The 22,629-nt window shown below is 44.5% G+C and overlaps 1 protein-coding gene across 4 annotated transcripts in view; it reads right to left on the reverse strand.

Moving 5' to 3' along the window:
• The window catches only part of Fbn1 (fibrillin 1), a 206,219-nt gene that overhangs the window by 46,088 nt on the left and 137,502 nt on the right, over window positions 1-22,629 (reverse strand). For all 4 annotated transcript variants that reach the window (XM_005364396.3, XM_026787734.1, XM_026787736.1 and 1 more), the window contains 15 exons: window positions 21,976-22,101; window positions 21,746-21,871; window positions 20,503-20,625; window positions 19,433-19,558; window positions 17,697-17,822; window positions 10,333-10,455; window positions 10,070-10,192; window positions 8,520-8,645; window positions 6,479-6,601; window positions 4,775-4,897; window positions 4,313-4,477; window positions 2,452-2,520; window positions 2,233-2,358; window positions 1,170-1,292; window positions 373-531 (listed from right to left, as the gene is read on the reverse strand). In XM_005364396.3, the coding sequence (XP_005364453.1) occupies window positions 373-531; window positions 1,170-1,292; window positions 2,233-2,358; window positions 2,452-2,520; window positions 4,313-4,477; window positions 4,775-4,897; window positions 6,479-6,601; window positions 8,520-8,645; window positions 10,070-10,192; window positions 10,333-10,455; window positions 17,697-17,822; window positions 19,433-19,558; window positions 20,503-20,625; window positions 21,746-21,871; window positions 21,976-22,101 (1,887 nt within the window). The remainder of the gene's footprint in view (window positions 1-372; window positions 532-1,169; window positions 1,293-2,232; window positions 2,359-2,451; window positions 2,521-4,312; window positions 4,478-4,774; window positions 4,898-6,478; window positions 6,602-8,519; window positions 8,646-10,069; window positions 10,193-10,332; window positions 10,456-17,696; window positions 17,823-19,432; window positions 19,559-20,502; window positions 20,626-21,745; window positions 21,872-21,975; window positions 22,102-22,629) is intronic.

The raw sequence follows: 22,629 nt of genomic DNA on the forward strand, positions 1-22,629 counted from the left end.
GAGCCTTCTCCACAGCCCAAGGCTAGTTTTAGATACATAAAAATTAAGCTCATTGATTTATTAGTCATATTGGTTTCCCTGATGTTTCCAGTGTTTTAGCATAAACAATGCTAGCAATGTTTATATTTTTGTGATCTGTTGAATTTACAGGTCTAGTTATAAATTTGGATATGAGTTAGAAAATTTACTCTATCACTTGGTTTTCAGCGGAAATGATCACAGTCAACTAAAAGGTAAACGCTCGCCCTTGTAAGTCAAGTTATCCCGCTGGAAATAAAGAATGTACTCTTTCTCTCTCTTTACAAAGACTGACTCTCTCTAGCAATTCCTGGCTCATTTATCAACGACGGTAGCCACACAACTAAATGTCACCTGTGCTTGGGATGGGACACTGTTCACAGGGCTTATTCCAGGCTCTGCCAATGTTGTAGGAGCAACAGCACATCTTCTTGGTCATGTTGAACAGGAGTTCTCCGTCACAGGTCTGGTTGTCGGCATAATAGTTCCGGTAGCACAGGCTTCTTCTCATGTCTAGAAGAAAGGAGAACAGAATGGCTGGTGATCCCAAGGGCTCTCCACAACACAGCAGAGCTTAACACGACCCTCCCCCACCAAAGCAAGTATATGTGGCGAACCAGCTGTGTAAGAGCAGAAAACCATCGTACACACAGCTTCTCGGCTAGCCACGCTGCTACAAGCAAGGCACTTGGAGAAATGCGCTCTCTGGTGTTCTGTGCCACGGAATGAAGTCATTATGTAGTTCGGCCTTAGCAAACTTTACACGGCCCTCCACCCACGCTCCCCATAACAATCCTCCACTGCCATTTGGCAGTGCGTCTCTTATTTCCGACTCATGATGTTTTAATGCTGTAGGTCAGTGCCGAAATATAATTGTATAAAGACACACCTATAAGTCAAACAAAAGAAGTGCTATTAAACTGTTTGGCATCTTCCAACATCCCATTTTAAGGAAAAACCCTCAACCACCCACACATGGTGAAAATGCCAAACTTATGGTGTACCAGGGGCACGTTGGGGGTCGGGGTGAGCTGAACTACAACAGTTCAAAGGAGGGAAGCACTCTGAGGGGCAGAGCAGTGCTGAGCCCCAGATGTAACTGTCTTTGCAGACAAGAGCCAGGCCCGCAGGCTCGAGATACACAGACTCACCCATGCAATTGTTTCCCCCATTCACTTGCATGTAGTCTGGAGGGCAGATGCAGGTATAGTTGCCAACGGTGTTGTAACATGTCCCTGGACCGCAGATTCCGGGAGTCTCACATTCATTCACATCTATGACCCAAAAGAGAAGGTGTTAAGTGACTATGAGAGCCTCACTCTGGAACGGGCCGGTGCCTAATGTTAGTGGGAATGTTGACGGCAAAGAGCAGAGCCTCCATCCAGATGCCTTAGATCCAGATGTGAACAGCAGGTTCTCAGCCCATGGGTGTCCCTCCCTTCTCTATGTCAAATTTTCAGCAAAGAAGGCTTACAAAGGAACTCATGCCTTCTGGTTTGAGCACTTAATAAAACCGTTCTTAATGTCCCCCCCCCCCAAAGCACAGAGAGATGGAAATGGGGAAAATCATAGCTGTCAAATAGTTCAGAAAGATAATAACATACTTCCTATGTTCACAGATATAATCTAGACTGAAGCCAGCAGCGGCCGACTTCCTAAATCTTCACTGTAAACAATGCAGGAGGGACCCTTGGTGCCTCTCCATACCAAACATGGTGGCTCTCGGGAGTATGTGATAGCTGCAAGTCTGAGCACTAATGCTAATTCACCATGATGTTCAAACAGTTCTTACCCAAGAGGTCTCTCACCTAATGAACTGGTCCTGTGAATCCTGGATGTAGATGAGTTTCCTCCCCACCTCCTGCCACCCAGTCCTTGGGCTAATTGTTCTCAAATCGAAAAATGGTTAGAATTCTTCATCTTTAAAAAGGTGAATAAGGCCATTGGTTGTATCTTAAAGACAAAGGCCCGCCTTCTAAGAGAGGCTTATTTGAACATACCTGTACAGGTGGTGAGCCCAGAACTACCCTGAATACAGAGATAGGAAGCTTGCCAGTCTAGTGGAAATGGATTTTCTAAAGAACATGGTTTAGTGCAAGTGTGGCCTATGAAGCTAGACTGTGAACCCCTCAATTTCTGGGTAACTGTATCCTGGTTTGGGGTGTTAGTCGGTCCTCAGTATTTGACAGAACATACCCACAAGGGCTCCCTTACCATCACACACGCGCGTGTCTTCATTCAGGTAGTAGCCAGTTGGACAGCGACACTGGAAGCTGCCGAAGGTGTTGATGCACTTCCCACCTTGGCACAGCCCAGGAAGCTCCTGGCACTCATCGATGTCTATCAGATGGATAACAAAGCATGTCTTCAGGACGTGAATCAACCCAGGTCATCCAAAAGGCATGTGTGTTAAGACGAAGGAGAAACACTTACCTTCCAATATAACGGTGATGGGGTTTGGACGAAAACCTTCTCCTCCAGGGCAAAGAATTTTATACTCAGCTATGGAAACAGAAAGTTCCACGTGAGTTCCTGATATCTTTAGAAGAAAGGCTGACACAGTTGAGAGAATATGCCACACTTCCAGAATCTTCGGCTCTTATTTAGCCATGTATAAAGCAAGTGAACATCTTAGCGTATGCGGATCGCTTCCCAAACACAAGCCTGCGGCGCCCATCTCGGAAACCTGCAGTTATTTTCCTGGTCATAGGTCCTTGAAGGATATTTCATTCTCTATCTTATCGCTGCTATTAAAAAGAGTTCTTCCCCATTTCTCTCACGCTGCTCTGGGTACATTTAGCACTCCTTCCTGGGTGTCACCGTCCCCCTCATATGATAACCTATCTCTAAAACCTCTGTCCACACAGAGCGTGGGAGAGTCTTAATTCACAGCTTCAGCCCACGGCCCTCCTTGATGTCTAGATGTTTTTCTCACTCCTCTGTGCCACACATGTGATGCTAAAACCCAAATTATTTTTTTAAATAAGGCTTTTTTCCCCCTCAGCATCTTTAAGTCCTCCACCAAGCCATGAGGATCCACAAAGAACATTTCTTCCAGTGTCGTGCATGTGAATGACAGGGACCCAGGGTGTACCATTGTTCTAAAGAACCCTAGACACATTCTTTCATAATTATCAGTCTTCCTGAGCTTGGCCTTTGCCCTGGCTTTATAAAACCACATGGATTCATATATGTTTAAATTCCCATTCTAAGTGAGCTAGTGCCCTTTTGGTAATCATTATTAATTTATAAAGCTGAATTCCATATTTTGAAATCCAGATCTGGGTTTCTCCTTCTTAATATCGACGACGTTGGGTCTCCTCCCCCTTTAGTTTTCTTCTTCTTCTTCTTCTTCTTCTTCTTCTTCTTCTTCTTCTTCTTCTTCTTCTTCTTCTTCTTCTTCTTCTTCTTCTTCTTCTTCTCTTTTTCACTTAGGCCATTGTTCTGCTTTTCAAAGCAAAGCTCGGAAGTTCACAAAGTGGACAGCACACACTTTCAGCGTGAACTAAGCCCCCTCTCTCTGAAGAGGAAAGGAAAGGTGGTCCCTGCTAGGCTTTGCCTTCTGTTCTGCCTGAGTGATTGCACTCACACCTAAGACGCTAACCTGGCCAAGGTCACACAGCCGCCACTGGGAGACTCCTAACTTGAACCTGGTGCGTGTTTTCTGTCAACCGTGATTGCGCCTACTCTTCTTTGTTGGTGGTTGGGGCTGATGCTGAATTAGAGCTCTCCCATTCGGGTACCATTCTGCCTAACAGGCTGAACATTCTTAGAGGGCAGGCCTCTGTCTACTTCTTCTTTCTATTCCCAAATTAATTGGTGAATATTCTGAGGAGTAAATCTGAAGATAGTTCATTAAGAAATGAATCAACATTTATTCCAATATGCCCTGGAAGCAGCAGGCACTGACTTTGGCCAGACTGGCTATACCTGATTGTAAATCAAAGTGCAAAATAGAAGCCCCCTTTAAAAGGAGGTATATTCTTTACATCCTTCAAATCAAATTCTGAAGCTTCCATTTAAATATACCTGAAAACTTAACCCTGGAATATTACACTAACTATTTCTTCTTACTAGGATAGGAGACACTCCATGCCTTATGTAAGCTTTTAGGGCAAGTCAAAGACGGAGTCTTTGGACTGTCTTGTACTGAATGTGGCTTGATGGGAATGGCCTGCCTTTTCTGTGGTAAACAGAGACTCTAGGAGTTCCTCCTTCAGTTGTGTCTCCTTTATAGATCTAGAGAGAACTGCTCTGAGGTGGAGTAACAGCCGACTGGAGGGTGTCCACTTACATGTGTTCACAGCAGGACACAGCTCACACGGAGTTCCCCAGGCTTTACCCAGCGAACAACAGCAGGAAGCCTTGGAGACACCAACTCCGATTTCATTGCTACAGGCGGTATCACCGTTGTCTCCTCGGGGCCGGATATCCAGATAACAGTTTCCAGACCGAGTGTCTGTTTATCATAAACAAACAAATAAAAACTTCAGGCAAATTCTTTTTACTGGAGGGATAAAGAGTCAAACTCATTTCTGAAAGTGTTTAAAAATCAGAATTACTTTTATTAAGAAGCAGAAAAATACCCAAGGATGTATACCGGTCATTTTCCTTCAGAAAAGAAAGCTCAAAGTATTCAATGTGCTTGAGAAATATTTAAATGTCTATATAATGGAAAACATCAGAAATGAAACATTCAGTTATACCTCAAAAATAATAAACAGGATGTGTCTCAGAAAAGTTTTAAGGATCTTACCGACACAGCCAACTCGAGTTGGGTTCAGCTCAAAATCAGGCGGACAGTCGCATGTGTAGCTGCCAGGGGTGTTGACACAGTTCCCACTGATACAGGTTGTTGGATCCAGACACTCGTTAACATCTACAGCCAAAAAAAACCGGGCAGAATTACCCAGCATCCAGCGTGGGCCTGGCGTCACCAACGGCGGTCACACCTAGTCTGGACTTCTGACAAGGACTGATGGATTCTTAGGTTCAATTATGTCTAGTGACGCAATCTCCCATCTCTGAAAGTCCCCTCCCCAGGAAGGAGCTGTGTTGCAATCTTGATCCACTCCCCCCCCCCCCCATCCCATAACTGTGTTTACCCTTCAAATCTGTCACCAGAATGAAATGGAACTTTGGAGCTAAGAAAAATGTTCCACTCAAGGTAACTAACGACAAAACATTGTTTTTGACCTCGGTCAACCAAAATTTCAGACATAGGGTTACAAAAACAATACATTTAATATGTGTGGCATGTTATTTTTTGTCAAATTAGAGCAAGATGTCCCAGGAAACACTTGGGAGCCGGCGGCCTGCACTGTCTTCCCTAAACACACACGCAGGAGGCTTAGCGTGTTTCTTCAGGTTCACAGAGACCCTCTCTGCACAGATGCTGTCCCCGACATTTCCCTTTTGGTTTCAGTTCCAAAAATATCTACAACATTCCAGATATCTAGGACATGGATTTTTTTTGGACAGATTCTAACTCTGCACAATCCTCTTCTCTATTTTCAATGCTTAAGAAATCCGCCAAATGAGACAAACGGCTTTGGAGAGGTCAGCCTGGGGGTAACGGGACATTTGTCGACTAATGTTTCCTGTGGTCTGGAAACCCTCATGTCCTCAGGACCTGCCTCCTCTGTACCTTGAGTAGAGAGACTGTCCAAGAAAGAAACTGGCCATGACTGTAAGCCTTTTCTTGCTACCAAAGAGAGCTGTGTGGCTGTAGTTTTTCTGATTTTTTTTTTCTGTGTTCCCTGGGATCCTTGGCTCTACAAAAATGACTTATGTATTAAATAGGGCTAAGGAGATGGTTCAGTGGGTCAAATGTTTGCTTTGCATGTAGGAGGACCTGAGTTGAGAACCCCTGCACCCACAGAACCCTAGGACTAGGAGGAGAAAGCAGGATGGTACCAGGACTCATGCCAGCCAGTTAGTCCAGGTTCAATGAGAGAGCATGTCTCACCGAATGAAATGGAGGGAGACACCGGATGGTGACTGTGGCCTCCAGATACAATGCTCAGACTCCTCACCACCTCCTCGTACTCCCAACCACAACCACACACACAGGAAACGAATGCATGGGCAGCCCGCATTTATCAGGCCCCCTGGAGGTCAGTACCCAAAGCAGGGGTGGAAAGGTGTGAGCATTGCATTGGAAATGTACAAGGGACAAACCAGAGATCCCAGGGCATGGCTCTTGAAGTTCTGAAGATGGTCAAGGAGGAGAGAAAACGGCAGGAAGTCATACAGCACCCAGAAACATCCCTCTGGAACCCCAAGCTCAAGCCCAGGCCCGTGGACCCGGCTCTTTCCTTTTTGGCCTCACACCTCATTGGTTCCAGGACTCATTCTTCCTTTGTTTTCCTCCGAGGCGTGTGTGGTCCTGGCGATGCCCCCAGCAACGGCACCCCCTGGGATACCTGGGACCCCATCTTGAACATGAGCGATTTCTTACCTGTGCAGTTCCCACCGCTTCGGTCCAGTTCGTAGCCAATCTCGCACTCACAACGAAAGAGGCCCGGGAGATTGTGACACGTCCCAAAGACACAGATGTTGGGAAGGGAGCACTCATCGATATCTGGGGGGAGGGGGGAGGGATTACACAAAGAGGGAGAAGTTTTCTTTTTAATTTCCATTTTCAAAACTATCCAATAAGATTAGGCAATGGATATTGGCATTAAGCAAATGCAGTTGACATGATACTAATCAAGCAGTGCCTAGACTTGTGGGGGATTTTCTGCATACAGAAGCCTTGCTTGTGACAGGCTCTGCTTTCTCAGGCCTCATCACATGCCCAGCTACAGGCTGAACATCTCTGTGGTGTTTGATATGGGTCTACATTACTGCTGTGAAGCACGAGCCAAACAGAACAAGGTAGACTAAATCCTTGGGTTCTTCTTATCTATATATTCCCCAATTTTGGCGGAGAACTAAAGTTTTAAGACCCCTTTGGGGCAACTCTAAAATTTAATTTTACCCTCTGTCCCTACACTCATGTTCAGACCGGAGACTGCTCTAACTAGGCGTGACCACTCTACTGGTGATGATTTATATTAAGAAAAAATAAACAAACACACAAAACCTTCCTGTAAGTTTTAAGAGAAGCAACATTTGCCCCATGCCTGTTTGTGTCAGGAGAGGAGGTTTATTACCTGTTTCCCCTGGGTTTGGGAGCATGGAAGCAAACAAGGCATTAGGCTCACCAGCAAGGCCATCATCTAGTTTCTTGCCTCCAAAGTTTTATATCAGTGCTGCGTTTTGAACAGGAACAAGATAAAGAACACCCAAGGGTGTTCAGAAATCAGTGTGTACAACACAGCTGAGAAATAATTCTGAGTTTGTATCCGTCTGACAAGGAACAGTTATTGGCTAACACACTGATCGGGGCCTTGCCTAAGCGTCTGCCAGTCCTTATCATTTGTTTATTTCTCCTGGGATCATCCTAGTTCACTGTAGGCCCTAGCTACTTTTAATGAAGACAGTGCGCTTAGATTTGACAAGTGTGGGGAAGGAGAAGGGTCTGTTGTGTCCTAATTGGCTCCTTCTTGAGTCTACAGGTTCCTGGGACTCTTCCCGTCCAACCAATCCGTCCCAGAAAGACAGCACTTGAAGCAAGTGGTGCTATTCCAGGGAATTCCTCTCCAGGGACATGTCAAATCCCGTTCCATGTCTACATGCGTCAGCTATTTAGAGAATGTTCTAAGATATATTTAGGACATTATTCCACACACGGAGCAAACTCTCTGCTGTGATTATCTGGAAACCTTGACTTGTGGAAACCGGAGGTCAGCACAGATTAACAGCCACGCTTCTGTACTTCCAGACAACCCTCAAACAGAACACCAGGGGACCTGTGCTTTCACAGTTCTATTTTCTAGAAGTAGGGACAACTGAGTCACACTGAATTAAGTATATGTGGTCATTCTATCTCTCTTATGTCCATCCTGTGTTCTCACATTGCAGATCACTTGGCCCAGATTTTCTCTGCATAACCAGAAATGGTCTACCTGAGGACTAACCCCCATATTAGTTACTTGTCTTGTTGGTATGACAAAAATACATGCCCCCTCCCAAGTAGTAGCATTAAGAGCATGTATTTTAACTCATTCATGTTCACGTCAGGGAAGCCACCGTGATGAGAGCTTGAGGCAGTTGACCATATCAAGTCCACAGCCAGGCAGCAGAGAACAAGGAACGGTACGGTTCAGTTTGCTTGCTCTTATTTTAGCTAATCCAGGACCCCAGCCTTATGAATGGTGCCACCAGAGTTAAGATGATTCTCATCTCAGTTAACCTAATCTAGATAATCCCTCACAGGCTTGTCAGGAGGCTTGACTCTTGGCGCTGCTAGGTCTCCTGAAGCCCACAATTCTAACCATTGACCTCTCTACCAACTGAAACATTTTTCAAGTTTAAACTAGAAAAAAAGCCCTAATGTCTGAATAAGCAAATCTCATCCAGCCCTGCAAGGCTCCGTCCAGTTTCCCCATGGTTACCTTCACAGGCCTTCCCATCAGCACTGGGCACGAAGCCCATGTCGCATTCACAGCGGTACCCGCCAGGGGCGTTGAGGCACTGGCCGTTGCCGCAGAGGTTCAGGTTCTCGGAGCACTCGTCGAGGTCTGCAGACAGAAACACAGGCTATGCTTTTGCAGCCAAGCGCTTTCCAATGCCTCGGGTCCTATAATTTTTACAACTGCCAAGTTCCTGAGTATAACTGTACTTCATCGTAATTCCTGCTTGAGAAATTCAAATTCACTGGTTTTCTCTTATGAATGCCAGTGTCGAATATGCAGCAGTATGGGGTACAGAGTAGGAGCTCTGAATGCTAAATTATCACTAGTGCTGCAAAGTGAATATTAAGTCAAACTCGTTACTCAGGTGAAGATCTTTTGACAGGAAGAGTCACCCACAGGGAGGACACATTTGAAAGTGTGTGGCCATTTCTCAAGCAGCGGGCTCGGGTAAAAGAGGTGACAGAAGGGGTGGAGCGGCAAGGTCACAAACATTAAATACCAAGCATATGAAACACTGATGCCTAATAAGTATAATTTCAGTATTTTCCTCAAGATACTAATCCCTGGGTTGGGCAGAAATGATTTCAGCAATGGTAAAAACTTTCAGTAAGTCGCTCAGTGACCCTTACCCATACTTGACACCTTATTAATAATTTCATAGTGCCAAACAGAAATTAGTGCTTCAGTGTATTTAATTAATTTAAGCTTATGCTCTAAGTCACACTACCCATTTATTGCCAACGGGTAATGGGTCTATCTTATCTAATCCCAACGTCCTGACACAAGAAGTGTCTTTGTGGACATACACATGTAATTATCCACATAAATTATGCAAGCGCATATTTTTGTAATCATACATGTTCAAATTCAGAGGGCAAGTTTATGCTAACTCTGTGACTTTTAATTAGAACTAAAAGGGAAGATGATTTCATGAGTATATCAGAAAGTGAGAGAAAGCTTATAGAGCAATTCTGAACTGTTGTCATGCCAACACGCACTGGTGGTAATAACAGGGAAAGTCTGTACTGTTCACCTCCAGTAGAACACACCCTCTGCCCTTTTGTGTCTTCCTACAGCAAGCTTATCCTTGGGTCTGATACACTCAGCAAGTCACCAAAGCACAAAGGTGGACACATATAAAAGGGACTGTAATTTGCTTCAGAACAGTAATGTCATGATACAGATTGATATATGTGCATATAGATGTATATGTGTACATATATGTGTGTATAATATATATGTGCATACATATGCATGTATGTGAGCATATATGTATGTATATATATGAGATGTGAGATATAGAGAGGCAGGCAGACAGACAAACAGACACAATCACACAGGGCTAGCTTTTAGAGGGCTGCTTGGTGACTTGCCTCCAAGGTTTCATTCCATGGGGATCTAATCTCAGATAAGCAGTCATTTCTGTTACTTGACTGGCATGCCCTAGTCTTAAAAAAGAATTGTTGATCTGATGTGGGATGTTATGCTTTCCAACAAGAGCTCCACAGCTGTTTCCAAAGCAAGCCTACCTGTGCAGGTGAAGCCATCACCCGTGTAGCCGTCCTTACAGAGGCAGCGGTACGACCCCATGGTGTTCTTACAGTCTGCGTGTTGGCTGCACATGTGCGTTCCATTAGAGCACTCGTCCAAATCTGAAGAATAAAGTTTACATCATTATCAATACCACGGCATTTACATCGAGTAATACACAAATTAAATTTTACTTTATAAAATTAACAGTTTCATGTTTCTAATCCACGTAGTTCATGAATTCTGTTATCTTCCAGTTCACCTGTGCACTTCACGCCATCTCCGATCCACCCGGGACTGCAGCTGCATTTGAAGCTCCCCGCTGTGTTGGTGCACACGGCATGTCTGCCACAGTTGTGGGCTCCGATCTCACACTCATTGATGTCTGGAAAATAAACAACCCAGCGCTTTAGAACAAAGTTCTGCATGATGCTGATGACTTAAGTCTCCCCATAGATGAGCTCCTATTGGACAGCTTTGCACTTTCATTTATGAAGAAGGAATGATGAGGTCACTGCATTTGCTGTGGTAACCTCCATTCTATGGGAGCACCCAGCCACCTCTCAGCAAAGTGAACCTCTCTCCAAGTAACAACTTAAAAGGTTGGTGGCTTTGGTTAGTGTTCATGGTCATGTTTTTATTGGCAATATATTTTTTTTAAGACAGCTATACATAATTATGCATTTTTACACCTTTATAGGCATAGGAATATAATGCTGAAAAATCAGAAAACTTCTGAATTATATTTTTTATTCTTAAATTTAAATCATTGTTATCCCATGATATTTTACTTTTATCAGATCCTTATTTTAGGTATTATCACTTCAATCACATGCAAAAAATGTTGCTTTAGGAGCTATGCAACTCTTCTTAGCTTTCTGGCAGCTTAAGCCTTCTTACAAATTTCATGTAAAACTCAAGTCAACCTAGAGAGAACTTCTTTCAGAAAAAGAAATACCAGATTAGGTGAAGTTAGTCAAAGATCAAAAATGGTTTCAAAATTCTCCAGTCCCCGAAATTTCATTTCAAATTTAGCCAAGATAGACTATATAAAGATGTGGTGATTTTTTTGTTTCCTCAGACAACTCAACATAGAAGGGGTTACCTTCATACTTAACTCCATCACTTACTAGGAACAAATGTGCATAGCTATAATTCTACAAATATTGGGTCAAGAAAAGGAGACAGGCATAGGAAATGTTGCAAAGGTTTTCAGTGATCACTCAAACAGTGGCTCGAAAAAGACGCCAGGTAAACAAGCTCTGTTTATCCTTTTGTTTACAAATGAAGCTCGGATCAGCCACTCTAAAATACTAATAAACAGGCGGCTTGCCAAAATGTTCCATCCTAAGCCTAGAATGAAGGCCTTGGGCTCAAACACAACATAAAATAACAGGTTTCTCTTATAGAATTCTTTTGTAATGCCGCCAATAATCACGGCATGAAATCCATAGTAAAGAATGTTGTTAAGATCATTGCCAGTTGCTTAAGTTAATTTTAATGTGGTCTCCACCATCACATGAGCTGACAGAGTAGTGGGGCAGGACAATGGAGACACACTGCTTTGAACTTGTGGCTGGAGCCTTAAGTCACTGGACAACAAAGCCTACCATATCCACAGAAACAAAGAAAGGCATTGCAGGGATAATTGTGTTGAATGTCACATAGGCATTCAGGAAAGCAAGGCTTCCTGCGCTGGTCTAACAGACTCCACAGAACTAACATGGATGTCCCCAAGCATGATAGTCATGTGTCTCAGAAAGAAATACACAAATCACAACTTTTGTGGAGTTCTGTCCTAATTTCCTTCTTATACTTGTCATAATATTTAGCAAATAACCTTCGGTGAAAAGAAGGAGCTGCCGTGTGTGTGTGTGTGTGTGTGTGTGTGTGTGTGTGTGTGTGCGTGCGCGCGCGCGCTAGCCTCCAGATATCACAAAGCTGACAGACTCTGGGTGTGAAATGTCTCCTACAAGCTCCTGTGTGTACACATTCGCTTCCCAGCTGTGGCACTGTTTGGGAAGGTTGATACCATGGCCTGGGTAGCAGATGTGATCACTTGGGCAGAGCTTAAAGAAGACATCTGCTTCCCGGTCAGCCAAGATGTGAAAAGGCCATCCTGTAAATCACCGTCACAGGCAGAGTTTCCCAGCTGCCATGTCTCCCGACCATGGTGAAATGTTCAGAAGTCAAGAGGCAAATAAACCCTTTCTCTCCTGTTGTTTCTATCAGGTGGTCCATCCCCACAAGAAAAGTAATGGAAACAGAACCCAGAAAGTTTCTAAGTGGAAAAACTAGAATTCTGCTCTTGAAAATTTAATTTAATTTAAATTCTCAGGGAAGGCAGAGAGTGGGCCCTGCAGCCAGTAAAAGGCAGAGGTAGGGTAACCCTGACTCAGTTTCCCTGTCCACTGACACTTCCCTTGGGACACAGATGTGTAACAAAGATTATTTCCTCAGTGACTTCAGTTTTAAATCTTTAAACTCTGTTTTAAAGATTGAAATGCCGAGAATTATCAGCCTCAGAGAAACATCCACTGTTGGGAGCAGTGAGACCCCAGATCCTGAATTTCTTGTAATCCCCTGATCTGAGTGCCTGCAGCTGCTCTGAGCACGAGACCTTCAGGAGTTCCTGATGGCAGGAGAGTGGTTTCTGGTGGGTTTGGCTGGGGCATGGCTATCTCTATATCATCTGCCCCTGAACACAATAAAGGGGGCATTCTTGGGGAATTCAAGGATGACCCGTGTTGCTGTCTCTCTGTCTGTGTGTGTCTGTGTATTTTAACCTCCAGCCCCCTGGCCCGAAGCTCGCGAACTGGGTGTCAGTACACAGAGCGCAGACACGGGGGCGCGGTGCACGGCAATCCATGAGCCCCTTTCACCAAATATAATTTCACAGTGACTTGGGGCCTGCTGAGCTGTAATCCTACACTGGATCCTACTCTTCTCTTTATACTAGAATATGCCCACTGGACAAAACGGGTCTGATGATATTTTCATACATCTACATCATGTTCTTTGACCACTCAGCCTCCAACTGTCTCTTTTCTCTCCCTCTGTCCAGGTGTCTAATGGTCCAAGATACCACTATTTTCACATGCTTTTAAGAAAATGACCACTCCCTTTGATTGAAGAATATCCTTTAATTATTATCATTAAAATGTAATATAAAATTCTAATTCAAGAAAATATCTTAGATTTTTAAGTCATGCTTTCGTGGTGAAAAGAAATTCTGTTTGCGACAGGCTGTGTGTCGTGGGCTTTGGCATCCCTGGGAAGAGCAGTTCAAGGGTCATATTCAAGTCTCACATTGTAAATATGATTCATCATTTAGTAGCTTACGTGCTCGGTGTGTAAGACGCAGATGTGAAAGAAAGCAGGTCACACGCTGCAAAAGCATTTCTGAGTTAACAGCGCCAGCACGAGTATGGATTTGTACACACACACACACACACACACACACACACACACACACCCCAACTCTTACTGATGAACTGTTTCCATGACAGACTTTGGCAGACAAAGGGGAAACTGAGCCATAAGGAAAGCAAGCAAACAAAAGCACTGTACTGAAACACTCCTCAATAGCATGAAGGGAACAGCACACGCGTGCCAAGAACATCTCTCTCTGTACAAATGTTCTCTATTCTTCACAAGTTTGCCCCGGACAGAAAATCCAGTTTTCAGAAAAAGTGGAAGTGAAGCAAAGCAAAGAAATTCAAATTCAGGCTGATGCCGCTGCCCATGGGCCCTGTGTCATGAAGACTCTCACAGGTCCCTTGTGCATGGCCCCTTGAAGGGCAAGGGTGAGCTGCAAGCAAACTTCACGGCAGGGCTCTGCCTAGCCCAGAAATCTGTCACCTGGGTATGGGATGTGCTGTGACCTCTTCCGTAGCCTCCCCCAGCCAACATACAGAGAGAGGCTGTGCCACCCACACAAAAATGCCTGCCTTTCTGCCTTCCAGGCACCGTCCGTTCCAAGGGTCCTGGTCCCATGGTACTAATATACCGGGAATCTGTAGAATGAGGGGTTGAGGAAGAAAATGTGGCAGCCTAAATGCAAGGGTTACTTGGATTTCTTAATTTGGGTCAAATTTTGAGCCAAAACGATTAACTGGAGTGAACACCCACGGAGTTTCCGCAGGCTGACAGCCAGTGGAGGAGAAGCCGCGATAAGACAGCCGGGGGAAATGACTGGCTGTTGGTGCAGAAGCACATGCCTCTGAGACCTGCCAGGACCAGTTCTCATGTGAAAGGAACAGAAAGCCTGAGACACGGATTTATCCAGAAATCTAGCTATTTCAACAATCCTCACTGTGTCCACTGGTAAAGTGAGCATATGTGAGGCCAGGTAGGTTCTTACAATTGAACTTGTGAAAGGCGAGACCCACTTGGGTGGCGTCCTGAAATGTCCTTATGTTCTTCCGACTACAGTTACTTAGCATGAGCCCCAGAGGTCACAGGAGAACTGTGACCCCACCCACTGAAGTCAGAGACAGAGGAGCTGCGTCCTAGGTTTCAGGCAAATGTGCATTCTCTCTTCATGAACTCAAACATTCCCCTCTGCAGTATCCACAGTTTGGACAAAGCTTAAGAAGAAAAAAATGAAGCCCTTAGCATCTGTGTGGGCTGGGAATGTGAGTCAGTGGGTGGATTCTTAACACTGCCGATGTGATTGGGAGAAGAAAACATGTTTATTTGTTAAAATGGAAACAATCAGTAATGACAAGGGAGCTGGAATATCTAGACGGGGCTGGAATGGAGCCCAGAGGGTGATTTTCGTTCTCATGAAACCAAGTCCCTCCTTAGGAAACAGCATATGTGTTCTTAATAATTGCTTCCCAGGGTACTCATTTAAAAATCCTATCTAAACAAGCAGGGTGTACGTGCGTGGTGTGTGTGTGTGTGTGTGTGTGTGTGTGTGTGTGTGTGTGGTTAGGACACAGTTGAAACATCTCTTTTTGCTGTTATTTGTAGTGCGTCTTGCTTATCCAATTAGGTAAGATAAGTATCTCCGTTTATATTAGTTGTCTGGGACATTATAAACACTTGTCTTTAACACAACCGTCACCAAGGCGACCTGACGGCGTTCAAAGCTGTGAGTAACACTGATTTGAAACCAGCCTGAAAGAGCCGTAGTTATGTGGGACTGAAGAGACGTTTTGGCTGATTTTTAGAAACTTGTTTTGAAGTGTGTGAGGCTTCGTGCCAGTTCCTGTCTGTGTAAGTCATTTCCGGTCCAGTGTGCTACCCTTGGCTGTTACTAGCAGGGTCATTCACAGAGGATCTTTTTCTTCTTGCCCTAACGCAGCCCCCTCCTCCCATAGGCCACTGCCAAGTCCTCTGTCCAAAGGGGATCGTCTGGTTAAGGCAGAGGACCTGGGTGATTTGCTCACGCTCACAAACCAGTAGAAGAACCCAGGACAAAATCCAGCATTCTACTCTTTCAGATGTGAATCTCATGAGCCATGCTACCATGATATTGCCAACCAAAACGTCATTCTGTGCACAGCTGGAAAGGATAGGGAGGCACTGGCCTTTCGGAGAAGACAGGATTTCTCCGAGTCCTTCTCTTTGTAGGGTTTACTAAAAGGTGATCGCTGTACCACGACACTGGCACCGACTGATCCAGAGCACAGTGAGTACTTCCTGTCCCCCACAGTCTCAGCATCTCTGCAAATTCAATTATAAAAACAAGCCTTTCTGCACACAAAGTAAACATTTCCCTTTAAAAAAAGAATTTCGCGTATGTGTGGCAGTTATACCGAAGTTTTGGTAGACTTCAGGTTGCCTTTACATACCGTGTCTGAAATGGCAATAAGTTCCTGAACATGGTATCTCTTTTATGTATGATGCAACCACAGTGTGGACATAACCTTTCATCAGGGTAAAGGACACACACTGCATGTTTCCCAGTTAGATGGACTCTGGAAAATGGAGCTCTACACTCTCTTTCCCTGGAAGCAATGAACACTGTCCCAGAGACCTGGTCTCTTTGGACTTCAGTGAGCTTTACTTTCCCCTTGATCCATGACAATGCAGCATAGAACGAGTCTACCTTCCTCGTCACGCTACCACACCTCGGTCCCTTAGCAAGTCTTAGATTGACATTGGCAGCTGATTATAAAAGTTGAACCTGAGAATCATTTGTATCCAAGTGTTTCTATGGATGAGTGGAAGCATCCTGCCATTTGCCAGGAAGGACCCTTAGCCAGGCTTTCTATGAAAAGCAATGGAGGCCGCATAAAAGCATTTCAGTGTTATGACTCTTTCAATGGCTTGGGCAGACTGACAGTTCTGAATCTGTGTATTAGCAAGATTAACAGTTAACAGAGCCACTTTTTAACTGATACATATATTTAGATGCTTTCTTGAAATACATTGATATAATTAAGAGAAGGCTCCACACATCCTCAAACTACCAATATGCCAATGTTAATGTCTAAGTCACAAGGATCCACACATTCTCAAACTACCAACATGCTCATGTTAATGTTTTAGTCACAAGGGCTTGCCAAACAGCATTTAGAATTCAAGTCCAGCCCACTACTTATTAAATGTTCGTTTGTTTTTTTCTTTAAAGTTAGTTTTCCTGAAGGGAGTCTCACTAGGGAGAAAAAAAAAAACCCTATTCTTTTTTTTTTTTCTAATTTAGTTAGCTTTATTTTATATGCATTGGCATCCCCTGGAACTGGAGTTACAGACAGTTGTGAGCTGTCGTGTGGGTGCTGGGAATTGAATCTTGGTCCTCTGGAAGAGCAGCCAGTGCTCTTACCCACTGGATTATCTCTCTCCATCTCTCCAGCCCCTAATTTTTTTTTTACAGTTACCTATTTCAAACTCACTGTGTTCTCCGTGATGTTTTAAATTACGTTATGTGCCAATAATAGGTAACTTTAATATAAATTATTATAGAAAAACTGCTCTGTCTGCTACTCCATGTGCTTAATGTCATCATTGCAAGTTTGAAAACAACTAAACATGTATAAAACCGCATCGTGGCACAGAGCGGCTTCTTGCATTTGGCAGTGAATTGTATAGTCTCCTGGGAATACCGTGAAAGGCTTTCTTCAGCTGCAGATAACAAACAAGGAGACTGTGAATGGCTTAATTCTCTTACGACATGAGCTAAGTCACACGAATAAAGGCTTGTTTAGGGTAAAAAGTGAATGCATCTCTAGCTTGAGGAGTGGAAGGGCTCATAAGAGCCGATGAAATACAGGGCTGTTTCTTCAGAAGACAATTTTAGTTGTAAGATGAAGAGTTGGCAACAAAGATTATCAGAAGGTTCTGCTCTGATCCAGGGTGTGAGTGTTCAGTAACTAGCCTGGTTGCTAATGCGACCCGAAAGTATGATTCTTAACCTATAAAAATATCCTTAGTCATGTTAACTTATCCAACACCACAGAGCTTTATTTCCACAGGCAGAACAGACTTCACCTGGGGTCTAATAAAGCATGAAAAGTTTCAAAAGGCACAGAAGCTAAATTAATGAAGTGTGGCGCACAAAACACTTACAGCGCAGTTAAAATGCTAACAAGTTTAAGGACTTGTGTCGAGCTGCAGTTATGATGGCAGCTTTTCAGCGCGCTGAAGTTTTCGACTGGCATGGAAAAGGAGGCGTACCTGTACAGCCCGTTTTTCCTTTCTTCCCTGAATAGCCCATATCACAGTGGCAGATAAACGAGCCTTTAGTGTTCTCACAGGTCCCGCTGAGGCAGATATTCGGATTCAGGTCACATTCATTGACATCTGAAAGACAGAGACACGGTTCATAAATCCAGGTTTCTGCTGTGAGGGATGCTTTCTCCCTGAGACAAAAGAACTGTGACGGAAAGTTAAGAAACAGTGAGAGGCTTTCCCTAAAACATCCTGGAAAGCAAATGGTCTAAAACAGTATGTATATTTAAATGCTTTAGCTCAGAAAAACACATAAGAAAGTCCAGGTACACTGGCATTATTTTAGTGCTGGCTAATCGTGTAACCTGGCTCTATGCTTCCTGTGATGAGGGGTCAGGTGGTCAGTATATGCACTGCCTCCTGCTGACTAGAAGCTTGCTTATGTGATGATTTTTCTTGGTGCTAACTTACTCTGTGGTAAGATAACGGATTCTGTGTGATGCCTGCAACTTAGCTTCCACATTTAAGAAAGAAAGGACAGAAGGAATGGAGAGAGAGCACCACTGCTCTTCCAGACGATCAGGGTTCGAGTCCCGGCACCCACATGGCAGCTCACAGCCGTGTGTAACTCCAGTCCTAAGTGATTCAATGCCCCTTTATGGTCTCTGCTGGCACAGGGCATGCATATGGTACACATACAGACATGCCAGCAAAATATCCATCCACATAATAAATGTGCACAAGGCCCATCCTGGGCTCCTACTTCTGACCAAGAGGGAATGATCTCACCAGAAACAACTAAAAAAAAAATTAAAAAGTGGACAACAGATAGACAAAATGATTTTCTAGGCTCTGGACATTAGGCAGTGATTCCCGAGATAAAGAAAATAAATTAAGTGGCCTCTAGGTTATTCTCAGATTACTGAGGAACAAACTGTAGACCTGGGCCTATGGCAGATGATACCACATAGAAGCAGATGGCATCACGAACTCAGCTAAAAGTCAGGAAAGAGCACAGAGAGGGCGCCAGTGACCCACAGATGACTTCTGCAGATATTCGGGGCAGTGGTACACTCACTCATCCCAAGAACAAACCATCCAGGCTGGGGGAGGCACTGTCCATGCAGTCCAGCAATCCCCGGCCTTCACAGAAGCTCTACAATGACGCCCCTTCCTCAGAGTGAAATTAGAAAACCTTACGCTTGACAGGGACCCTAGGAGAGTCCCAGAAGGGTCTTGTCAGTAATGCCTCAAAAACCACTTCTAGACTAACTACTGCTTAAAAGTGGGACTTTAAAAAGGCTCAGCCTAGTTCCAGATAACATAATTGCATTTTCTTTTTTTATACTTTATTTTTATTTTATATGCATTGGTATTTTGTTTACATGTATGTCTGAGTGAGGGTGTCAGTTTCTCTAGAACTGAAGTTACAGATTGTTACAGATTGTTGTTAGCTGCCAAGTGGGTACTGGGAATTGAATCCAGGTCCTCTGGAAGAGCAGTCAGTGCTCTTAACCACTAAGCCATCTCTCCAGCCCCATTAATTGCATTCTCAAAGTTCAACAATACTTCTAGAACATAGAAAGTGCCAGCATTTCCCAAGGTAAAATTTCAAACGACTATTTTACAATAAAAAGTTATCAGGCAGGAGAGGAAGCAGGGACTATGACCATGATCTTTGCATGATTTCACGATACCCGCGACTGAGCAGGTGAGTTAGCCCATGGCGCCTGCTTTCTTACCTACACAAGTCTTCATGTCTTCAGATGCCATGAACCCATCATAGCACAGGCATCTGTACTCTCCAGGTATGTTTGTGCACTGACCACCATCACAGATATTGGGGTTATCTTCACACTCATCAATGTCTAAAGAGAAGAAAATCAACAACCACATGTTACAGACAATGATATTGGCTCCACGATCCAGTGAAGAAGCAGTAACTGCCTTAACTTAAAGGAATTCAGCCCACATGGGGAAGGTGGACACCTCCTTAGCTTTGTATAAATCATCCCATCCGGTCGTCCTGTGACCAGAGGAGCCAGTCAATCTCGAAGTCTCAGTATTTGATCTAAGGACACAACGGCCCTCACGCTGGCCTAAAGCACTAACAATAAAAATTTAAACACGTGAATCTGTAATTCAAAATGATGGTGAATCATAGTTTATCATTGTCCGGTTGTAAATAGTTCCTTTGGCATTTACTTTGGACAGTCAAATTTACATAAAGGTGGGTTTGGGGGGGCGGGGAGGGTGTTAAAGATCAAACAAAATCACTGTGGTTTCTAAGTTTGGATGCTCTTTTTAACCAGAGCCAAAACTGAAAGGCTGAGTCAGCCACTCTACTTTTTATCTCTCCTTGGCTTCCTGGCTCTTGCAGTGTAAGACAGGAAGACGGGAGTGTAAGTTAGGAGAGGGGCTCTCAGACTTCAGCATCCATCCAAATGCACGGAGCACCAAGATGACCCAGTACTCCTTCAGTTCAGTAGATTTGGATGGAGCCTGAGGTTTTAAACCACTCAGAATTGCACCAAAATAGTTTCGAGATCCAACCATCCGAGATTCTGTTTAATGAATAAACTGCTTTCTGTTCCATTTACCCAGCGCTATTACTTCCTCTTTCATGCACTCTCAACTGGAGTTTCTAAATGAAACTCCACTGCCAAGTGTCTTGCTGAAAGGCACACAACTAAAACATGCAAACAGACAAGGACTTGAACCCAAGGTTGTTAGATTCCAAAGCCCAGGCCCTGAGCAACTCCGCCTGGGAGATTGTCACTGAGAGGCAGAACCAGAGGGCAAAGCGTCTCACCTGTGCACGATCTCTGATCTGGCATCAGTGCGAACCCTGGCTGACAGCTGCACTCATAGCTGCCTTCAGAGTTGGTGCAGAAGGTTTCACAGCCGCCATTCATGATGCTGCATTCATCGATGTCTACGAGGAGTGGGAAGAACATTAGAATGTTGGTTATCTCCCAAACTCTTGTTGAGATTTAGCGACTGCCACAGAAGTATTAAGGGATAGGACTTTGCAGAGGTGGTTAAGCCACGAGGACTCCATCCTCTGGGTGGCAATGGTGCCATCATAAAATGGGTGAATTTGGCCACGTTTGTTTTCTCTCTCTTGCCTTTCACACACTTTGGCACAGCAAAAAGGCCTGTGCCTGATGCCAGCATTTTGCTGTTGCTTTCCAGCCTCCAGAGCTATGAGGGAATGAATTTCTATCTCTATAAACTAGCCAGTCTCAGGTATTCCGGCACAGCACATAAAACTGACTGAGGCACCTTCTTTTATGTTTATGGTTGTGGCGATCTTCTTGGTCACTGATTCAGTTATAAACTTGAATTATGGCTTGATGGGCTAGGGTTCTGATTCTTTGCAAGAACCTAAATTGAAGTTTTGAGTTGTCCTTGGCTAGATTTCAAAAGAATTTGTGCTGATTTATGGTTTTGGGTGGAAACCATCTGAGCCTTGGCAGTTCCACAGGGTGTACATCCCAAGCCAGGCCTACACTGGCAGCATTCACGCAATTTCACTTCAACTTCGGGCATGATAAAGCCACAGGGCCTCCCATGTCACCTGCCACAGCAGGACTAAGCCTACAGGGGCCCAACCACAAAGCCAAATTCTGGTCCCACAAAAACCCATACTTAAGGGGTGCCAGACATACTTAAGGGGAAGATATGAACATTCCACAACCTTCTTGCCAACTGTCACTCTTTAATATCTTTAGATGATCTTTCCAACATAGGGCAGAGGCCTCACCTCGTGCCTGTCTGTGTTTTCCATGGCACTTGCGACACTTAGCTCATCTTGGTGTCACTATCACTGGTTGATTTGCTTTGACGTGCATATGCTTTGTTCATTATTAAAAAAGCACAGATCAGATTGCATATCTTTCATTCATCTGCTTCATTGAAGAGGAAAGGGAGAGGCAAGTATCGTGAGCGGCTATGGGATATGAGTTGAAAGATGAAGCAAAAGCATCTACCTAAGCTACTGGAACTGGGGGCGTTTTACAAAGAGAGGAAATAAATAGGAGGCTAGAACTTACCAACACAGAAGAGCCTATCAGGAGACGAGTGATAACCCGGGTTACAGGCACACTGATACTTCCCTATGAGGTTCACACAACGGCCATTGGGACAGAGGTTTGCGCTCAGTTCACACTCGTTGATGTCTGTTTAGAAACAAAGAGCGGCAAGAAACGTGAGTGTCCAAATGTGGCCGAAAGACGGGTCAAACAACCGACCTCACACCGTGGGCTGAAGAGTTCCTCCTTACCAACGCACGCGGAGATGTTTGGGGACAGTTGGTGACCAGGAGGGCACTCACAGCGATAACTCCCCTCCGTGTTGTGGCAAATGCCTCCTCGGCACAGGAGGGGATTTCTCTGGCATTCATCAATATCTGTAAAAAGGGAAAGACCCCATGTTGAAGATTGGGTGCCCTGTTCTCCATTACCAGGACAGCCCCCTTTCTAACCTTCAGTTGTTGGGAGTCCTGGCTATTGATGGCTTCTCAGTTCCCTTCACTCAGAAACGTCTGTAAGATGAGCGGTCACAACGCTTCCCCACATTCATTGATTGACTGGCTTGGAAATCAGAAGCCTTGACCTTGTCTCACCCGGGGGTCATTCTTACCTCCAGAGCTCCCTGTAGGACCCGAATGTGCTGCCATGCAACCTGACTCTGTACGACCCTGCTTCTCTGCCATTTTGAGGGCTTCCTCCCTCAAAACATTCCCCCCAAACCCACCACAAAACAAAGCACAGACTAACCAAAATTCAAACCAACACCCAAGTCCGCCACTCTTCTGGGTAGAAATCTCATCTCTGACTTTGTTCATGGGGAACCTGACCTAAGGCAGCTCCGTCAACAGTGTCTTCTAGAACTGTCAGACCATGAGATGGGACTGCTCCTATAGCTTACATCAGAA

The sequence above is a fragment of the Microtus ochrogaster genome (genome assembly GCF_000317375.1).
Source record: "Microtus ochrogaster isolate Prairie Vole_2 chromosome 14 unlocalized genomic scaffold, MicOch1.0 chr14_random_1, whole genome shotgun sequence".
NCBI classification, from domain to species: Eukaryota; Metazoa; Chordata; class Mammalia; order Rodentia; family Cricetidae; genus Microtus; species Microtus ochrogaster.